General features: G+C 40.6%; 1 protein-coding gene across 3 annotated transcripts in view; it reads left to right on the top strand.

The window, feature by feature from the left end:
- Nucleotides 1–21,366, top strand: part of LOC111258977 (uncharacterized) — a gene marked incomplete at its 5' end in the record, with an annotated part of 50,212 nt that extends 28,846 nt beyond the window's left edge. For 2 of the 3 annotated variants that reach the window (XM_086967673.1, XM_086967674.1), the window contains 3 exon segments: nucleotides 10,366–10,476; nucleotides 16,969–17,061; nucleotides 19,058–21,366. In XM_086967673.1, coding sequence (XP_086823799.1) covers nucleotides 10,386–10,476; nucleotides 16,969–17,061; nucleotides 19,058–19,323 — 450 coding nt within the window. In that variant the 3' untranslated portion in view covers nucleotides 19,324–21,366. 3 annotated transcript variants of the gene reach the window in all.
- Nucleotides 21,367–21,877: the final 511 nt, after the last annotated feature.

Below are 21,877 nucleotides of genomic sequence, written 5' to 3'. Positions count from 1 at the left end.
AAATCGTGTAGAAAATAAATGTTTCGTTTGTGTCGTTGGGATAATTCGTTGTTAATATTGATGAATCCTAGTCTCTGATTTTGACTCAGTTCTGCATCATAGGTACTAACGTGCCTGACATCCTACGTCATAAAGTCGGCATGAACTAGGCGTTGTGATAAACGAGTAAAAAATGAATACAGCTTGAACTCTCAATGACTCTGGCTGTGAAGACGCAGTGATCGCCATGGGAGCTAGTTGATCCATGAGTTCCTTCCAGTCTGAACCCTATCTGATTCTCTAACCGATTGGACGTCTATCCACAGAGAATCTCACTGTTTTTTACACTAGTCGAAAAAATGTCAAAATGACTCTCCGAATGAGAATTTTCCCTAAAAATTATGCACAAAACATTCTCTGGTCTATCTAATTGATGACTTTACAGTACAAACAGCTTCAACAAAAGCAAATAAACATTGTTTATATGTATAAGCCAAAACATTGAAACGATAAACAGTAGTGATCGAGCTTTCGTATTTTTCTTTGCGGTCAATACGCCCTCAACGAGCTGCGGTGCTAAGGGCTCACTTAAGCTTTTTTTTTTTATCTGTATACACATAGAAGTAGCAGCATTGATGCATTATGTTGTTATTGAATTTGCTTGAATTAATAACTATGATCGCAATGGTCATTTTTCACGCAAATTACAAACACCAAGAACGACAACAAGAAGGATAATGGCCACTTTAAATTACCGTAACAATAATAAAATTTATCAATTTAATTTACATGCCTATACAAAAACATGATATAAGATATAATAACACATTCAATGCCATCTAGATGAAAGATATACTGTTGTAGTATTGAACAAAATTGAACGTTAACCCTTATGAAGTATGTAAATACCGACCCGGAAAAAAAAGCCCGGAACCTATTTAAAAGGTCGAGCGAGAGATTTCAACCCTATCGAAAAGTAGAAGAAACGACGTGCCTTGATAAATTTGTAATCTAATAAGAAGTCTTACCCTACGAGGTTTTACCATGAATGATGGGAGATTGCCCGAGCAGTTGTTTGCAGTAACGTCTTAGGGTAATTCTATATACTAAATCGTTTTATTCAGTATTGACATCGATCAGTGTGTGTGTGATAAGGTGTGTTGTCCTGTTGAGCTTTCACGTGTTCCCACGATACGGTCACACAATTCGACAATTGATTAGAATGGCTGATTGATCTGGGTCATAGTCGTTCGGGTAAAGATTCCTTATCATTATCCATAGTGAACTTGGATCAATTTTCTATCCACCCTTTCGATTACACAAATAAGTAGTGAGCGTAAAAGCATCGGCTTAAGGCTTCCGATTTCTAATGACGAATAGTGGCGAAAGGGCAATGGTTAATAAAGGGCACGACCGACATAGGGACATGTGTGGCACACCTATTCTGTTTTTCTGATGTCTTGAAAAAGTAAATGTGCTTACCCATCCACCGTGTGACCGTGCTAAACGTGTACAGCTCACACTGAATAATTCATAAATTTCGTACTTTGCCATTGACATCCGTTGTGTCTTTCTCATGTAACTTGGCTATGTCTCGCGATCAGAATTTCGCCAAAAAAAAAAAGCAAAAACGCCAGTTTTTTGTGGGTTATTTTGCTTAACGCTTGTGGTTCTCGCTTGGCTCTTGAACTTATAATATGTTACCTTATTTCATTGATTTAAAGTAATACTAACAGTGACGAAGAAGTAAATATTTATATTTGCTTCTTTATGGTGTCATCTAACTTAAGATCCACGTCATGTATCAGTGGGAATCTCTGCTTTTCTATCATTTATATTTGTGTTATTACTGATTAACGTTTATCCTATTTTGGTTTGTTGTTATCTAGTATCCTCAATATTAAATCATTGGGAAAGACTTGGAGTCACTGGGAAGACACAGTAGCCACAATAGAGATATTCATACAAACACCAGGGCAGGTTTTTTCCTATACCTAATTCTTTGGAGTATAAGGCTTAGTACGGATACTGACCTGTCTTATCAACGGCGATCGGATCAGACAAGTACAAAAAATGTTCGCATCATACAGCTTAATTCATGTAGTTTATCTATGACAATATACGACAAACCAAACTTAAGCTCGACTGGAAGTGCACCGTTTACCATTTGGCGCCTCGTGTGTACTCTTTCAGCACAGAAAGTTTTGGCGCACAAACCGTAGCACAAGTACGTACTAAAACAAGCCTTCCGTAAACCCCTTCGAGGAAGCGACACTATGCTTTGACTTTTCATAGATATGTATTAAGCGGCATCGCAACACCTGTTGATTGCATTGTATTTACATGTTATTACAGATTAGTCTATGCCTCGTCTTCTTATCATGACAAGAACGCTGCCATATAGGAAATTAGGCAGGTGATCTATTCCAGATCTATAAATATCGCATCCGATGAAGCATTCAGTATCTATCCATATATTGCTAAACGTATGCGTCTGTCTGTCTATTGGCCCGCTTTTCCAGAGTAGCCTAAATGCGGTGCTTAGGTTAGGTTCGTCTGATTTTTGTGAACTGCGAGAGATCTTAAGCCGTTTAGTTTGGTATTGTGTATGTCAAAAGGTGGCATCTCGATATATTCGTTAATAATGACAACTCCTAACATATTTCTATCAAAAAATTGCTGCACAAAGCAAGCATGGAATTGGTCCTTAAGGCATTTGAGTTTTTTCGAAGAAAGCTGATTAATTGCAATAGCAAAGGTAAGTGTAACAGAGTAATATTAACGGATCAATAGGGACAATAGCAGGCCAAGAGGTCTGCTGTAAATTAAGCTACGTAATCAATAATTATAACGGGATAATAGGATACCTGCACCAGGGCATGGGGCCCGCCGACTAAAGCAGAAAAACAGAATCACTATAGTTGGATACGAACAGGCGAGATGCGTGATCGGGGTGAAAGACAAATTAAATTTGTTAGTCTTTCACCAGACTTGTCAAGTGTCCGTTTCATATCATACAGCTCGTGTTTCCGTGATGAGCAACGTACTTGTACGTCGACCATAAAAACGCGTGGTGATGGTAAATCTGAACTAGGTGCACTTCGTTTCGCCAGAAGTCTTCCGCGTATTGATCCACATTATTATTAGCGGTAGGTGACTTTTTTGCTAAGTGCAGTAAAATAGAGAATTAAGTTAGTACCCAATACGGCTCGGAGCCCCACACAAGCTAAGATGTAAATTTAAAAGACCCTATAGATTTCCTCTGCTCTTCCGTAAACTGGGCCTGCGAGGCCATTCTCTCAAAGCTGTCTAATATTGGGAAGTAGATACGTCAAGCCTAACTAATGTGCACTGAACGGGATAGTGTTACAATCGTGTTGGCCGACACGTTAACACCTACTTCCATTAAAAATATAGACGAGGCATTTTGTATGAGGTATGCTGTTTCTTTTCTGTGCGGTGCATAATGGTTGTAGGTTTTGTAGGAATTTGTTAACATCTTGGAAAAATACGCGTGGAGTGGAACGTTTCGACGCTGCACAAGGTTAACGAATTGATCTCAGCTGCACAGCAACAAATAGACGATGTGCTAGTCTATAATATTCACGTTCTATCAGCTACATTGATGAGGCAGACATGGGATATTTACAATCGTTAGGTAATATAGAGAGGCACACTCGAAGGTTACAGGACCCTCGGTCTAGAAACATTCACACTAGGCAAGAATTCAATTAACTCAATCAAATGACTTGGGGTGGTCCTTAGTGAGAAATGGCAGCTACCGTTGCTGCGTGATCACGCGACTGGTAATTTTCCTTCAACGTTCGAATAAACTAACAAAATTCTGTAGCAAAAAGATGACAAACAGGAAACGTCATATCATATCCCCTATAACTAATAATCTTCACCGTTATTTACTGCTGCTGCATACTATTAACATCACCGAATTGTCTAGCTATAGCCTTAACGTCGATTCGTTTGGAAACAATGTTTTTGAAACGAATCGCCCACTCTGAACCCAATAGCACTGGACGCTGATATCTCAGTAGTTCACGAGCGTTCAAGCTGTCACCGTATCAACAATCTAGCGAACGCGTCATTTACGATACCAGATACAGATACATATGAATAGCATTCGTGTGCAGAGGAACGACTTCTTTACTGCTTAATCTATCTTCAGTATTGGCGGACTGCAGATGTTTCCCGTGTCAGCGGCCTGACAGCGTTATTCACTCGGGAAAAGCGCCGCCTCTATTCTTGCAAGGCGCTCCCTTAATGTCCCATCTCAGCCCACTACTCCGTGTCCCCGCCCACTGTCACTACTGCCCCATTCCACCGGTTTGGTAATGCCTTCGCATTTTCGCCGAGTAGCCAGATATTCACTTATCCAGTCTCGAGAGTTTGCATGCATTATACTCTAGACCCAAACCGCTTCTGCCGTGTGCTTCTTGTGGAAAACTTTTAAGACTCGGAGCGACAAATCGAGAAGCGACCACGCAGCGTGGCCGCCTACGTCAACAGATAAGGACGGCCGTGGCGGAGGTGGCGATGACTGCAGCGGCAAGAAGGAGGGATGAGGAATGGAGTATTAACATTTTATACGGTCGCGTTTGAGATCGCTAGCCTTTTAAGTTCAATTGCCCTTTTAGGTTCAGGCAGGCAAGCAAGCCTGGTCGCCAGTTCGTTAGCGATATTGATGTGGAGAACGGGCAGAAACAGGAATAAAGCATCTGCTTGAGAATAAATTCTCTCTTGCTACAAAATAGTAAGATGTGGGGCCTTTTTGGAAGTTCGCTGTCGATGTTATCGAACGCTCGGTTGAGTTGGATTGTAAATATGCGCTTATTGCGCGGGGTGAAACTCAAGCGGCACCCGAGAAATAGATGAATTTTAGTTAATCGATACAAGATAAACAAACCTGTATTAAAACACTTTCATTGAAAGTCTAGCAGGTTTACAGCGGACACTTATCGGATATTGGCTACGGATGATGCGTTGCGATGTATACAATACCTAGAAACGCCTTTAGTGCATTTGCGATTAAACTGAAAAAACAACTTCATACAAAATGTAGATCCTTTCGTTGCAGTCTGTCACAGCAACGGTTAGAATAGACAAGATACTGTACCGCTTCAACGGTTTATTCCGTGCTGTTTTGTCTGTATTTGATATCGGTTCTGCTAAGTTCCCTCTCGATAATTGTAAATTACTGGTATGTAACTTCTGAGGTAAATTTAGTCGAGTCGCGATGCTTTCAGAGTTGTAACTTTGTATACGACCTACTTTATGTGCCCGTAATGGTGCAGTGACAACCTGACGGAAGAATATAGAAGGAAGGGGAAGGGAAAGGTTATTTTGTGAGGCGCACCAGGTTTGAAACCGAACGCAGAAAATTCATTTCGTTTTGAAGCCAGCCATCTGACACAATTTCAAGAGGACCGGGTCATTATTTATGCAATGTGAAGCTTGTACTCTATTTGATTTAGCTTAAAATTGCAACGAAGTTGCATTCAGTAGATTGTCGTTTTAATCAAAGGCAGCAATGTCTCATTCTATAGTCAGCAGACAGTACAGAAAATGCAAAATTCGTAACTAGGCTAACAAAACGATGTGCCTGATATTTAACGAACGAAGGACTAACTTCCAAAGTAACCGACAACATCCTTGAATCTCGAAAAAAAAAAAAAAAATACTACGTATCGATTCATTGCTCCGTCGTCTTTCACTACCGTTAGCAACTCCGGCGGTTCTACTGTATAAATAGACGATCAGGGCTTACCCAGTCGTTCCGTACCGATTGTCACGAAACGCTCTTCTTCGAAGAAGCTTTTCTTTGAATCTTCACACGAATCATCGCTGAAACTGAACTAATTAGCTGTATGTAGCTCGGTTTCGCTATTCGTATAACAGCATTGCTTCGTAGTTAGCCAGTGTCTCAAGGCTAAACAATGCCTATAATAATAATAATAATAGGACGTCGAATTTTCCTTCGTTGTAATCGTAGCCATTTGGGCCTGACCACAGGGCAACTGGTCACTATAACGCTGTAAACCCACACCCAGACGGAAGCTATCATACATTCTCAGCATTTATTAGACTCTTGAACGCTACCCAAATGTATATTAATATACGAACTTATTTAACCCAATTCAGTTAACGGTAACAATAATAGTCAGTGCTTCGGGTGACTTTGGAAATAGTGACACTATGTTTAGCTGTAGTGAAACGTTCGTAAGCAAAGATCAATGTCATCGGTCGACATCGAACGCTTCAAAAGTACGCCGATATCTCGACTGAGACATCCGTCCAGCGTGTCGTTCTAAATCTTCTTTTCATACGAAAAATTGTCACTTGGTCTGATCTTAATTAGAAACTGAATGGATGGGCGAGCTTTAGCCAGTCTTCGTTGTATCATCTATCCACTTTATTTGTTGCTGTTATATATTGATTCAAGCTTGCTTACATAGACTACGGTAGACAGTTATCCTATTGCGGTTGCAGTGGTACTTCATTGGCCTGTTCTGTTATGTTTTTCAGAGAGTTCAGCCAATTGTAGATTTGTTTCTCTTGTAAAATGTTGGTTTTTGATAAAGTCCTACAATTACAGGGCTCCTTTTGTGTTGATACATTTACGCCGCAACGCATATAAAGGGTCGGTGCCGACCGTTAGAAACGTGTGTGTGAACCGTTTCGGCCTTCGGCAAATCTTATCGTCGACGAAAGAAACTAATCTATTGATTCTTTCCCTGGGACATCACCGAGACTCGAGAATTTAATTGTTTTGCATTAACTAGCTAAACTTATATTGAATAAAGGCTGACCCTGCTCCCGGCATATCACCGAAGAGAACAGATTTTTTTTATCTTCCCGACATCACCAACATGTAAAATGTTAATTTTTGTCATTCTTTTTTCTGTCAATAACTAGTTAACAGTGAATGACGATTAGTACATTAATTCTATTCCTGGGATATTGCTAAAACTCAAGGATATTTGTACGATGTTTAGAGATATAAATGTTTACATCTTTCTTAATGTTCTGTGTTTTCTTTGAACATGACTCAGAGATAATTGCTTGCGACCTTCTTATCGATATTTAACAGGAATTTACTCTATAATATATGAAGAATAATAAATGCATGTCCACCCATGATTACGTCGAAAAGAAAACAGCGGGTTTCTGCAATTTACACTTAACCTTGGAAAATATCAATTTTAGATACAGATACATGTTTTATGATTTTGTTCAATTATTCAGACCTTCGAATAACTCTTTTCTAATATCTGTTAGGAAATTTTATAAAAAAAAAAAAAAAAAAAAAAAATTTGTTCGTCATACAGGTTGTTACAATTTTATTCATGACACTTTTAGAAATATGCTCAAAAAGCGCTTCAAAATAGCTCGAAACGCACCTCACTAACAACTGGGACAAACGGACCCTTCATAGGGTCTTTGACCAACTTCACGACGAAATATCAATTTCAGATATGGGAACACGCCTAGCGTTTTGTTTCAGCTTGACGAGGGCTTTCGAGTGGTATCAGTAAGGAACCCCTCGATAGATCTTCATATAAACACTCGGCTACCATCTTGTCAGTAGAAATTTTTCAACGAAAAATAGATGTTTCCAAAATATAACCTATCTCAGTTCTTAGCTAGAGTTCCTTGTAAACATGTATAAAATATTTTCGCAGAGCCATTGTCTAAAAAGGGAAAACATCGCGAAAAACGCCATATTTCTCCGAATCAACATTACGCTCTGGGCCAAGTAAAACTTCCTACGAAATAAGCGTTCACCCATCTGGCTCCATACTGCGCTTAGATCTTTCCCAGACGAAGCAACCTGCTAAAGGTTAGCTCAATCAAATCACTCTGAGAGGTTTATTTAGATTGGAACCAAAAAAAAAAAGTAAATACAGTTTTGACGCTTAAAAAAATCCTTACGAAATATAAGAAAAACAAAATTGTTCTTGGTGTTGTCGAAGTTAGCTTTTACAAATGTTCGAATGTACACCTAATAAATTGTTCTATTACGGCACCTTACGTTTCCTGAATTTAAGAAAGTTTAGGTTCTACGGATACAAAAAAAAAAAAGGCAAAAGCAAGTAGTTCTCCTTGGTAACTGTATTGATTTAGCAGATACGTCTAGAGCATTATGTCGAGTGTTAGGCTTTACCCCGCACGGCTAATTCCTCCCAGCGAACTACGTGGCTACGGATTTAAGCCCAGACTATCACTTGTGCCTAACTTAAGCAGGCAAACATACTAATGACTATATTGCCACAAGGCATTTGAATCATATTTGATGTATCTTGGCTGAACAGGCATAAAGGGCGACCGAGAAATAGAGGAACGGTATTTGCTAACAATGCGATAGCTTGAAAACTGACGTAAGCACTTCGTTTTTTTTTTGTCAGAAAATGGACGTAAAATTCCAAATATTGATTTAAGGTAACGGCTGTTGGAAGATTCTAGTGGAGGAAGAAAAGTCAGATAACTACAAACGAGTAAGGGGATAAGTATTTGCAATGGAATAAATGCTGTTGCAAACTTCAGCTAAAGTTTGTGAAAAACTGTTCTACAGACAGATGAATATATTGCGTCTAAGTAAGTTAAAATACCTTTGGCTCGCTAAGTGTTTTCATTTATCGGATTAAACCAGCCTGCTTCATCACGATATGTTGGTGACTGTCGCGTTTTTGCCTGTGTGGTCGAGTTTTCATTTCAAAGTAACGCAAAATTCAGTGAGAGCGTTGGCCTCGATTCATCTCGACTGCAAAAAGAGCGAGAAAGCGGCTTGCCTTGGCGCGGCAATTTATCTAAATCGATCTCGTCGTATTTGGGACGCTTCCTGTTGAATAGGTTACGATATAGCGGCACCGTACGTTGTTCCTATTTTTTTTTTTCTTGTGAGCTGGACCTACGTGCGATGCCGCTTATCAGCACTGCTACTACTTCAGTCGGATAGTAATCTAGTTCTTTCGGCTTACTTTAGATGTGGCCCATTTTTTGAGACAGGGCTACCCCATCTACAAATTATTTGGTTAACTTGTCCTAATCGTCCTTTGCTAATGCTGTGAGTCGGGCACAAAAAATACCTCTCTAAAATCTGCTTTTCTTGGGCTGCCACTAAAGGCATCAGTTCAACGCCATCTGCCATTAGATGAAAGAACATCACACTATGCACACTATCAATACATTATTAATATTGGGATGACAATCAAATAAGACATTTATTTGTTTTTCAATGATGACACTTATCTTTGCGATCTGTAAGTATAATGTCCGAAGACTCTCTTCTTGCCAATTGCTGCCGATACGAAATCTAGAACTCGTAGAATAGATAGATACCCTATCTGAACATCTATCTTATCTTATTCGCCCGTTAGAATCAATTGCTTCTTATCTAGAAAGTTACGCTTACTGAAAGCGTTAGCATTTCCTAAGTTTTCTCATTGTTAAAATTAAAAGCTTTGAAGAGCGAAATTTTTTTCACCTTTGCAATTTTATTTGGATACTTACTACATCACCCTCTAGCTGTGCTATTATAATCAACGCATCGACACACGGCGGAATGACCCTGGTAAAAACATTTCAGTATCCTTACATCCCCCATTAAATTCCCTTTCGGGCACAGGTTTTCACAGCCGCTCGTCAAGTACTATCGTTGCCAAATCAACGGTTCCTTTACCCTTCCCTGATCTAATCTGCGGCTGCTTCTGAGGTAACTTGTTCTCGTCGGGTCGAAGTGGTATTCAGGTTATCCTTCCCGACATTCGTCCCTCCTTTAAGACCGGCAGCATTTCCGATTGCTTGTAATAGGGCATAGCGCCGGAATTGAACAATAATCTTCTGCTTATGGATTATTCTATCTGCCATTGCTTTAAATTCTAATATCGTTATTCAATCATAAGATCCCGCTAATGGCCGACACCTGTTGAAAAAAAAACTACAGCCTTTTGATTCGAGAGAAAAGTGTTTTAACTGAAGTGTTTGTCAAAAGTTGCCGAAGTTTTATATCGGTCGCTGTAGACGATACCACAGTGCTTGCATTGGCACATCAGCAGACCGGCCGGCTGCCAATAGGCCTCACTGGTGAAGAGGGCCTCAATCAGTATAGCTAGGCTAACATAAAAACAATTGCGAAAAAATTGCCTTCCGAAAGGTTGCTGAGTCAGTTTTGTAAAAGCCCTTGCAAAGTATGACACTGAAAGTCACATCTGTCTCCTTACTTGGCTCTAGTAGCACTGGCATATTAAATTAAGCGCTATTGTAATATCTACACAAATACATATCCAACAATTTTCGTACGTATATTATGGTCCGTGTTCAAAGAACAGGATCTTGTAGCTATTGAATATACTAAATTTGAGCAATTCGTTTCAGAATAAGACCGACTGGGAAGTATGCATAAATATCAGCAATATCGAGAGCGAGCGGCCGCTGCTGTTGAAGCTCGTAATGTCATTCGGAAGGCCTGCGAAATAGGAAGTTCAGGTACGGTTTTGTCTATAAATCTCTTCGGAGGCCCTTTTCGGAGTATATATACAAGAGGATACGGCAGTAGCAACATCATCTGCTACTGCTGAAAACTATGTGGGAGGGTTTCACAGTTAGTGTCTAAAACAACCCAGGAAACAATCCAATACGATTTTTGTCAAAGGGCCGCAAATGTATGCAACCGAAAAAAGTGACCAAGTCGCGGTGTTTGGAGATAATCGTATAAATCTCCAAAAATCTCGTTTCCAATGGACTTCACATCGCCTGGTATAAAATCAGTGATTATGAACGGAAACAACTTTTGCCAACTTCCTACTCGAGTGCTGTTTTTGTCGTATTTGAAAGACTACCTGCATTTGTAAGACTGGCAGAAGATAAGGCAGATGGACCTGCTTCAAAGGAACGAAAAGGAAAAAAAAGTGTTACCTTTATGAATTAGTAACACATCGAAGCCGTCACTAGGCTAAGGTTTTACTTACCCCTTGCAAAAAGAACATCATTATAACCTATCTATTTATGAGCATCAATCCTGTACCTAACTCTATGAAGGCTGCTTCAAGCATTACTAATTGTTATGGTATCTATAATGAATATAACACTGGCCGAAGCAAAGCTAGCATGGTCACCCTCGCGACGACCCACAGATTCATTCTTGTTGTTGACAAACAGGAGCAAGTACTATACAGCAACCTGCTTTATGCTTGATATAGACCCGAAGTGTATTTTCACAATTATATTATAATTTAATTCATCCACACTTTTCGGACGAAATAGCTCCACTGCGCAACCGGTTTCCCTTGTTCACTAAGCCAACTGTAAAATTTTCCTTCTAGGTTTCGGGACGATCCATTTTACGACACAAGCTTGCTGAACCGTCATGATTTATTTGGTCATGACCAATGCTTTTTCGCGCTTTCGATGCGTTCTTCCTAGGCTTAGATGACGGATGATAAGTCGTGTGCTTCGCTCTCCTTGCCTACTCCCGGACTCACTTTATCGGAACGGTGTATCGGCGGACATACGAGCGTATGATGTAATCGATATCCGTATCCGGCCTTGTTCGCTCGCAGACGTCGTACCGCTGCGTGAGCTCTCGTGTTCGATTACCTATGCTCCATACTGTGGAGCACCCGATTTTCAGTTACCAAACGAGTTGCTGGGAGCTCAGAAGCCGCTGATAAAGATTTGTGAGCCCCAAGGGATCGGCCATCCATGGCAGCAAAGGACGCGTTCATTTTAATCTGAAAAAAATACAGCGCATCCTCTATAAAAGTGAAGCACTCCATTTTCTAGTTTCCCTTCACCATAGTTTCCAGCTGCGTCCACTGAACGCTGGAGGGTTGGTGTGGCATCGTAGTTTGGAGCCAATCGGTGACACATTGTATGACCCGAACGCCCCCCCGCCGCCATCTCCGACAACTAGATGGAGTAATTTCATACTAGAATTAACACCACCGCAACAAATCTGGCGATTGGCTGTGCAATAGTAACCAACGGTACCCGCTCTTCACCCGACACGCCTGTCGAAATACGCGTCAACAGCATTGCAGCTCATTTCTATAGAGGTGGCAAGCAAAAGGGGCTGATTTCAGCGTTTTTTGACCGGTGACTAAAGCCGCCAGCGGTTACGCATTTAAATGCTTGAATTAGTCCCTTTAGTCCTAGCTCTCTTAAACCCGTAAAGGGTGGCGGTCACGTTAGATAAGACGTTCCGTTTACCTCTTCCAAAAAAAGAGCCTCTCATGATCCAGGCTCACTCATTTAGGTATTTTTATGATCTGCGGTGTCTCCGCTCAGCGGCCATTTTTTTGTCAACTTGGTCACACTGAATACAAGCGCTGACGAGCTAATCGACCCCATTAGGCGTTCAAGTGTTGCTTTAGCCGTCCCCTCATATTGATGTTAACTTGAAGGTTTGCCACTTCCGACATAAGTAATTGGATTACTAGAATACGAAGTGCCACAATGATACCTTGCGCCGGCCTAGTAGTGGAAAAGCATACATGTATATACTATCTATCTTGTAATGATGTCGACTATGCCGGTCGTCCCATAGCTTGCGGTGGTTAACAGCCAATATCGATTGCAAATGAACGTCGTTACAACTAATGTAGTCCAAATGCTCGGCTAGGGTTAAAAGGCGTACGTTTCTGTAGCTCTGAGACGCCCTCGACGATAGACGATCGCACTTATGCCACATTATTACGACCCACTCGGTGCTATAGACATAGCCCATTTCATATCGAAAGCATATTTACGGAAACAAAAGCTACAAATATAACCTCGAGTTTAACTTCATTACGTTGTTAGATCACTACGCCATGCGCGAAGATCAGGTCCCCGGGTCTATTTGTCTCTTCATGTACGTCTTCGATGATCTACGACCATAGAAACGAACAGACAAACGATTAACTAATAGACTGTATAAATATAAACAGCTCAAGAGATTTTGAAAAACCGCATTAAGATGGATATAACTGGGATACGGGCGTACGTACCAACAATACAGTAAACCTGGCGTCTGAAGAAATAATGGCTTGCAGGGCAGTCAAGTGATACGACTACAATTATTATGGACAGACATCTTGGTAAGCGTTGTACGGAATTTTGCCAACTAACAAAATCGCGCTATCCGTCTTGGCATATTTTCGAATTTCCCCATAATTTTCTCCCGAGGGGACCGCTATACGGAAGTGTTGCTTCGAGTGATACCAGTTGCCATTCCGCCGATTCGTTAGACAACGAATATCAGCTTAATCGAGGTCGACAGCTACTTGGGAGCAATCTGATGTAATCGAAAGAAAAAGAAATCAGAATATTTACATACGTCCATCCGTAGGTTTCTCTCCATCTAGATACCATATGAATAAATGACAAACTGCAGATATTTATTTATAGATGTGTATAAAAAATTGTCAATAACTGCACGCCAAACACACGTACGTGTTGTCCTCTGGTCAATATTAACGCCTGACTACTGGATCCTTCCAAGCTTCACGGCTTTTATCACCGTAGAGGCTATTACCGAGAAGTGATAGTAGCCATGCTAGCTCCAGAGTCAGGGTGGCAAAAACCTTTTTTGCTTGAACTGGTAACTTCGGTGAGTCGTAAATCTGAAATTTCAGTAGGACGACAATGACACTTGGGTTGCGGATCGGATCAAGATTGACCTCTGATAGATGACAGAGGGCTTTTCCCTGTCAAAGCAATCAATCCAATCCGTTAGCTAGATTTAGTGTACGATCCAAACCTTTGACGAGCCTCAGAAAGAACGAAACACCTACGAGTGTTTCACCATTTCGGTCCTGGAGAAAACAGAAGTATTTCAGACTGGCAGGTATAGACGCCGTCTTTCTTTGCATTCAGTCAGTTGGCGACGTAGTAATTCTTCTCCACTGCTGTGGAGAAAGGTCAACGACATCAAGGACGTAACGTTTAGCTTTAATTATGAACGTATTTTGACTTGGTTGTTAACTTAACTTTCGTCTATTATGTACGGCGCAAATGCAACGATGTGTTTGTATAGCCAATTGCCTATACTAAATAATAGTAGCCGGAATATTTTCTAATGGATGAGTTAAACATTTTGTATTTTAGTTTTGGCGAAAACGAAAATTTCCATAAGGACATCTGTTTTGTTTATTTGACGTTTGACAAATATCGCCTCTATAGCGATGTGGGGCGCACTCAGCACCTTCTCTAAGCTTATTCCATAAATAGCATTCAGTAATGGACGATACGAGTTAGAAGGCTTGAGAAGGTACGAGATAATACGATTTGCAAAAGCATTTGAGCTTGGCTACGACTGCTGGAGATGCTTTCCGGCGAAGCTTGAACGTAACACGCGTTTTCCAACCCGACAGGGGATTTGCCAGGCAGACTGGTTAGGAAAAGCATTCCCGGGCTAGGTGAGCTGTTAGCGTTCGTTGGCTTGATCTGCCATCGTCAGACGCATAATGCGTCCCTGCATACTGCCGTATCCTCTTTTTTAATGCTATTTCAATGCCGCCTAACGTAGATGCCTTCAGACGTTCGCTCTGATCCACCTGCGGCGCTTTTAGATTTTCCGTACGCTCAGTCGCGTTGCCGTCCCATCTCTTTGAGCTAAGTTCAGTTTTCATTAAACATCAAAAGTTAAAGTTATCTTAGCAGAGCTGTGCATGATAACGTGACGCCTAGTAATAGCTAGAATACCCGAAAGATGAAAAAAAATACAAACGAAATTCACTACGATGGATTATCGAATGGATTATCTGTTTAGGCGTTTGCCACTCATATATATATATATATGAATGTATTTATATATTACCTTCGTTATTGTATGTATATAGTTACATTAAGGAAAATTATTATGTACACGTACATAGCGGGTCCGTAATAGATAAATTTCTGATTATATATATATATATATGTGTGTGTGTGATGTTCGACGTTCCCAAATGTTCCATTAGAACAAGTGCGCCCTAAGATGATAGATACGGTTACGCTGGCATCCTATCAGGGGCCTCGAACTGATCGAATAAACTCCGCTCATTAAGTACTCTAGCATGAAATTAGACGGCTGAGTCTATCGGCCTCATTGCGACTCACCCGCGCTAATCGAGCGTTCGTTTCGATCTATGTAGTTACGTGCACGTTCATCTCCGATGCCGTTAACATGCAAGCTGGAAGAACCGATAAAAATTGCTAGCATTTTGCTTCTGCTTGAGCACGTGTCTGTATGGCGACATGGTACAGCAGCGCCATTTTGAGACAAACTGAAAATGAACAAAATTCAAAATAGACAAGTTGCTATTGAAGACAATACGTCTTGAGAGTGGCTGTATGCGCCTGCAGGCCACTACTGATATATGGCGGAAAGATGGCCGTGAGGCCGAAGATCCGTTTAAAAGGGCAAATGTTAACGTATAAATACGTTAACACCTTATAAACTACCTGATATCAATAAGAAAAAAATAATCTTTTCGTTAAGAATAGATAGGCCCTATTTTGGCTTCTAATAAATAAAGAATTTCTTCATAATCGTAGGCCGACACGAAGTGCAGTCTTCGAATAATTTCAGTAAAATTTTGCCAATTATAAATAACACTATTACATTATGATTCGTCAGCTGACGTTGAGAAACAAACCTTATCAACCAAATATTAAAAACAATCTTTCAAAAATGGGGGCCGAGTGAAATAATGGACACACGCATGCCGACAGATAGCGCCAACTCGTCCCCACGCCATCGCACTGTTAGAATCAAACCCGTGCACTGAATTTGACCCTAAATAGACGCCACCTCCAGCCGTCGTCTGTTCACTCGTCTGGTCTAAAAATGTCACCATGATTCTATTTATTCGCAGCGCAGCTCTATGGGCCCCCTATCGTTTGTTTTCGTCAGATGTAGTGACCCCCCAACTGAAGTCTACCAACATATACGAGCATTCCACATACGAATGGTATGCCAGCGGTCTGTTATTATCCAGTGTACGATCACAATCCCAGCAGCAGATCTGCGCTAATACCGAACAAATGCAGCGAACTCGTCTCGGGACAAGGCGCTTTATAAGTGCATCATATCCTCATCGTAGAGACTTTTTCGAACACGCACCCTGCCTTCGTGTTTGTTAATTCTGCTACCTATACACGTGAAGAACACCGCTGCTACGATGTAGCGTACCTATGTCCTCAACAGGACATCGCTCTTGACATAACAGCCTTTTAACAACGATAGCATGAGATACAAGCAATTAACCCATATCATGAACGGGTGTATCGACGCCTCGACATTTCGGCGCGAGCTGCGAAACAATATGAGTTTTAATGAACGAAAAGAAGAAACAGTTGTGGAGCAGAGAAGGGACAAAGGACAACGAACAGCCGAATTAGTCGACGTTGCGTGAAACGCTACTGAATGTATCGTTTCTCTGGTAGATACGGAATATTTCAATAAACATAATACTAAATGTCAAGAGCGTGCCTCAGTTGCCAGGCTCGGTTTAGCCATTGACAAACACAATACGTTATAATAAATTGTGTGCACGTTGCTGATGCGATCTGTGTTGTGTTACCATCGGTAGCTTATACTAACCTATTGTATTTACACAGGAAGTCGTTTGCTCTTCAGACGGTCCGTGTCACACTCGCTTTGTCTACTGTGTGCTTGACTGATATCAGAATTTTCGCAAACGTATGGTACATCTCAATATTCTGTCTCCACCGGCGCTTGCATAACTGACGGCGTTTTGAGGGAATCTTTTCTGAACGTCACGCTTACTTCGTTGGATGTTGTTTACCTGCTGAAATGTTGAAAACTGCCAGCTAACGCAACGTTCAAAACAAAGCAAAAAAGAAATTTATATAAAAAAAATTCTATATATATAAGCAAGCGATATATATATATATATAAACTCATCTGTGTTTGAAGTTTAGCCACATACATCTCTAATAGAATGATGAAATGTTGCTGGTAGTCGGTTAAGTAATTATCTCTTGTGGTTTCAGGCGGAATCAAAGGACCGTTCAATTATACATCTATCTATATGCACACCGTTTCGGTACGAGTAACGGGTTTGTTTCGTCTGCTACCACAAGACCGTGAGCATTTCATAGTCCATACGTGTTAGCTCGAAGCATGAGTTTTATTAAGATGATGATTTCTAAGAATATATCTACCGGATCCTACTTCCTTGTCATTTATTATTTTTTGGAAGCGGTGTTTTTTTCTATCGTAACTATATACATAGTATAGCTAGTACTGAGATGACTAGCTATTTCTTGAGCTACTATTACATTTGAGTGTTGTGTACGTCACTGAATGTCGCAAACGCTCACATAGCTTACTCTTACGTTTGGCATATCTGGGGGCAGGAATCTCTGCATCCGTCCTCAGAAAACCGGTGAAAGCTTGTAACACCTGCGTCTAGTTTATTGAACCGGTCGGTCCGCAGGCTTGCGACGAACCGCGTAGCTCCTTTGTCAATGCGTACAAGGCGAATGACACTGGCAAACATTAGACTGAACAGGACTCTGAATCTCTGACCATAGCAGTCTACGCCTATATAGATATTCGCATAAACGTTTCAACGACTACTTCAACCATCGCACCCTGTAAAATTGAAGCCTACAAGCTTTTTCGAGTATCATATCTCTGTTGTAAACGTTTGCGCAGAACAAAATTGTATAAGTGTCCACCGCACTCATATGAACTAGAATCTTCGTGAAAGATAGTCAATCAAACTGGTTTAAGTTCATTGCCATTAACCCGAAACAGGCTGTTAACTTAACTAGTTTTGGGTCGAGCTAAGATTTTGAAAGTATTCATCTTGGAGGCCACGCTGCCCCTTCGATCGAAAAAATTTGCCCCCCAGGGAGCAAATTTTTTCGAGCTTATGTAGCATAATCATGACGTTGATTGGAGATAGATTGGCAGCAAATTAACAATTGCTATTTCTAAAGTTTTCCTACAACACTTCTCCTTAGCCTGGCCGCTGTATTTGTATGCGTAAAAGTTACGTTTGAGCAAAAACCCAAACCGCTCCACGAACGTTCTCATATCTCTCAATTCAAAGATCTCCGATTCCAATATAGTTCCACTTCGACACACGCACGTGCACGGAGTCTCTGTGCTTGCTTATGAGCAACTCTGAACGCACGCTTGTTGCAATGGCTGCAGTTACATAGAACGCGCTAGTTAGTATACGCCATTAGATAATTACATACACCATGTAGCAAGGCATGTTGTCCATAGATAATTAGTTTAACTATATTTGTCAGTAGACGCATATCATAGGTGGTAATTGACGATGCCGCTAACGACACATAAAAGTATGTGTAGCTTGTGTGAAGATAATTTACCTACGGTACGGTTTAAGCAGTAATATAGTAATAACATTTGAGCGAATCTAAATAACGAGTACCCTATTAGAGGCACACAAAAACCACATATATATATATATAACATTTTTCGCTGGTACATGTTTTTCGAATGCGCCAGTCTGCGAGGCTATTGAACATGATTGCGTAAATGATCCTACGGTGGACCCAATTTTCACGTGTCCTATACGTAATGTCCTTTACTACTGTATTATTCCTATAATACCGTGTAAACCGTACCGAGTACTTGTTCTATTACAGCAGGTAAAATACCTTGCTTGCTGGCAGCTATACATAGGTATAAAAAAGTCGAATGTAGATATATTTCCCGAATATACATAAATATCAACTTTTCTACTTAACCGAGGAAATACAAAGATACAATACTTCATTGCTAGCCAATTTTGAGCCTAGCCAGGCCTCGTTGAAGTAATCACCACTCGAGAATCGATTTCTCAGAAGACAAAATGTCTAAACTAAAGCGAGTATAATTACAGAATTGTTGTAAAAGATAGCACCTCACTCTAGCCTACGTGAATACCCTGCACGACGTGGGTCGTTTATTTTATTTACGACGATTTCTCCGTGACGTATTTGTGTGCCTATTCGTATGACAACGTTGGCAGTGTTACCAGCGTTCGCTATAAAAGCTATAGCTAAAGTACCTGTAGCCCCATTTAAAAATTGTTCTATTACCTCCATTTCTATTTCATTGCAGGAAAGGAGAGTTTTCTCCGAAGAGGCAGGAGACGACTCCCGGCCCGACTTCGACAATCTGCACGAAATTGCGACGGACGACCTAATTATTCCACGAACACTTTATGTATTTTCAAGGCCTATGGCAACGGAGTTGGCTGTCCTTTTTACGACCTTGGGTTTGCCAATAGGTTGCAACACAATGAAAAGAAGAGTTGCGGAATGTACCACGATGGAAGCTACATTGACTTAGATTACCCCATAAAGCTGAAGAGCGTCAGAAGATAGTGAGAGGGCAACCACATTATTATGGCGTAAGTGAGACCGACTATGCTCCGCAAACACATCGTCCTCTTGTCCAATTCTGACCCTTGGACGGCCACTCTGTCTTCAGTGAGGACAGAAAAACGAAAATGGACTAGATATACTGAGAACGTTTTCATGATACTGTAGAAGTAACGTTGTTGTTTAGTAGGCTTAAGGAACGTAGTGAGGTAGGGGCTACGTTCGTGACCAGGGGTTGACAGAAACTATATGTTTTCGGCTGGAATGGACCAGCCGTAGAGGATGAAGACTGATGTCGGCATCCTGGGGTATTTAATAAAACATTTATATATTTGTATAGATAAAAAAAAAAGTACTATTTGTCTAGAATAGTGCTTGCGTAGATGTTTTTCCGTAAATAGCCCCGCTTGTTTCTCTTTGCAATTAATTCTTCCTTAGAAAAATCTATGGGCCATATAATTGAGATTTATAAGGCTACATATCCGCCAAATAATGGTGTACTTGCTGAAATAACGGTGAACAGGAACTACGCAGGGAGGAGATACTAGGTGGAAATTAACGTGCCTATTAATCGTGCACGTGGGAAACTAAAGATTCTAAAGCCGTGTATTTTTTCATTTGTAAGTTATACAGATACATCTTTTTATTCTTCTTTGTATCTGTCATCTTAGAGCAACGTAAGTACCCAAAAAGAATTATGTAGTTTTTGTGCTGTATTTAAAAGTTTAAAGCTACTTCCCGTGCAGGTGGATCTATATATCTATGCTTTATATAGATTTTGGTAATTTTTCATGAAAAAATGGCATAATTTAGATCACTTTTGGAGAGCGTATGTTTCAGAAGTTCTTGGTTATTGATGCAATAAGTTGACCAGTCGTCGGGGGCAGCAAGAGAATTTAGGATAAGAGAATTAGGATATGGATCCTCGCTCTCTTTCATGGGAACCCGTACCATCATTAAATTGTCATAAAATGTCAGGGTATAAAACTTAGCCGCGATTTTTCTGCGCAAAAGGCCCTACGTCCATTTCAATGCACGCTACTACCACAGAAACTTCGAGGCTGACATTTTTGAAAGTCAACAAGAAAGGTGTCAACGTACTTCTGGCGATATTTGTTCTGTATACAACAAGTCAATTTCCTTAACTTCATCTAACAATTGCTTCGGATCTTTTACTCGGAAGTACTCGATATACTCTGCTGACTCGCATGAGAAAAATCGAAACATTTTAACCTTAAACATGAACGTGTTAACTTTGTTCAGAATAATACAAATTACTCGCTTGTATATGCGAATAATTTTATTAGTCTCGTTAAGGCCGTTGGCCCTTAGTAATGGACGGCTTGTGACGATCAACTAGACAAATTTAGGCCGAACAGCCACCTTCGAAAGGAGCACATAAGAATGGCTTACATTTTTCTCCTAAATTTACGCGAATTAAAAGGAACAGTATCGGAAAAGAAGTCAGAGCGATAATATCTGCCTTCAGCTATCGATCCAGGGAGAGACTCTGCAGTACGGCGGGGATCACACGAAGATACAACTGGCAGACAAAAAAAACAGATCTATTTGTTTGGTTGCTTGATGAAGCTTCCTTGTAGGTGTACGCATGCGGACGCCCACTTTGACGTCACCCCACCGCTATGTGATTGTTATGCGGTCGACCCCTCACCGATGTAGTTCCATCTGATCTGGAAACGGAAAAGGGAAAGATAAAGCGATAGAAAGGAAACTCAGTGGTTCGATCGATAAAACGGGACCAATGGGCTACTTGTACATGTAGATTTCATTGTTGATCCTTCGCTTTATCCCTACGGATACGCGTAAGTCGCTATTTTAGCTAAGCCTAAAATAGCTTATCATTGTTCATATGAGCGTACTTTTCCACAATCTCTTGTAAACACTGTATCTTACTATCGAAATAGCTTTACTCATCGCGACTCTATATAATCTTAATAATGTTATACACTGTTGCAACACTAACAAGTATAGACATTGTTCATTTATGCTGTTCTATAGTAAAGTCAGCGATCGATTGCCGGTTTGTGTTGTTTGTTTTCACTTGTTTAATAGATTGGCTCTAATGGCAAGTAGCGGTCTGTTCTGTCGAACGAGCATAAGAAAGAAAACAACTGTTTACCATGAGGTGTAGGGCTAAAAGTTAGGCATTTATATCGAGTCATGCCTCTTCTATCAGTGGGCGATATCTTCCCTGCGAAGAACGAGCGTGTGGTATTTGTTCTGTCGCCGTCGCCACCGTTCTTTCACGTTCTATCTAAGATTCTATTTGGATGAGGTAATGGTAATATGTTTAGTCCGGCAAAAAATCTCGCTGAAGATTTACATTGGTTAGAAATTGTAATAATGACTTTTGACATTAATCGAAATGCTAACTTAGTTCCTAATCATAGACTTTTACACTTACTGTTCTTACCGCACAGCATAGACAATCGTACCCTATCAGAAATGAGGGATCGGTAAGAATGTTGATGAAGTAAACGATTGATATCAGACGCTCGGGTTAGATACCATCAAAGACACTTTGAATGACCATGAC

This window comes from Varroa jacobsoni, unplaced genomic scaffold (assembly GCF_002532875.2).
Source record: "Varroa jacobsoni isolate VJ856 unplaced genomic scaffold, vjacob_1.0 scaffold_282, whole genome shotgun sequence".
Lineage (NCBI taxonomy): Eukaryota > Metazoa > Arthropoda > Arachnida > Mesostigmata > Varroidae > Varroa > Varroa jacobsoni.
The sequence above is the reverse complement of the archived record's forward strand: the minus strand, read 5'-3'. Positions and strand labels throughout refer to the sequence as shown.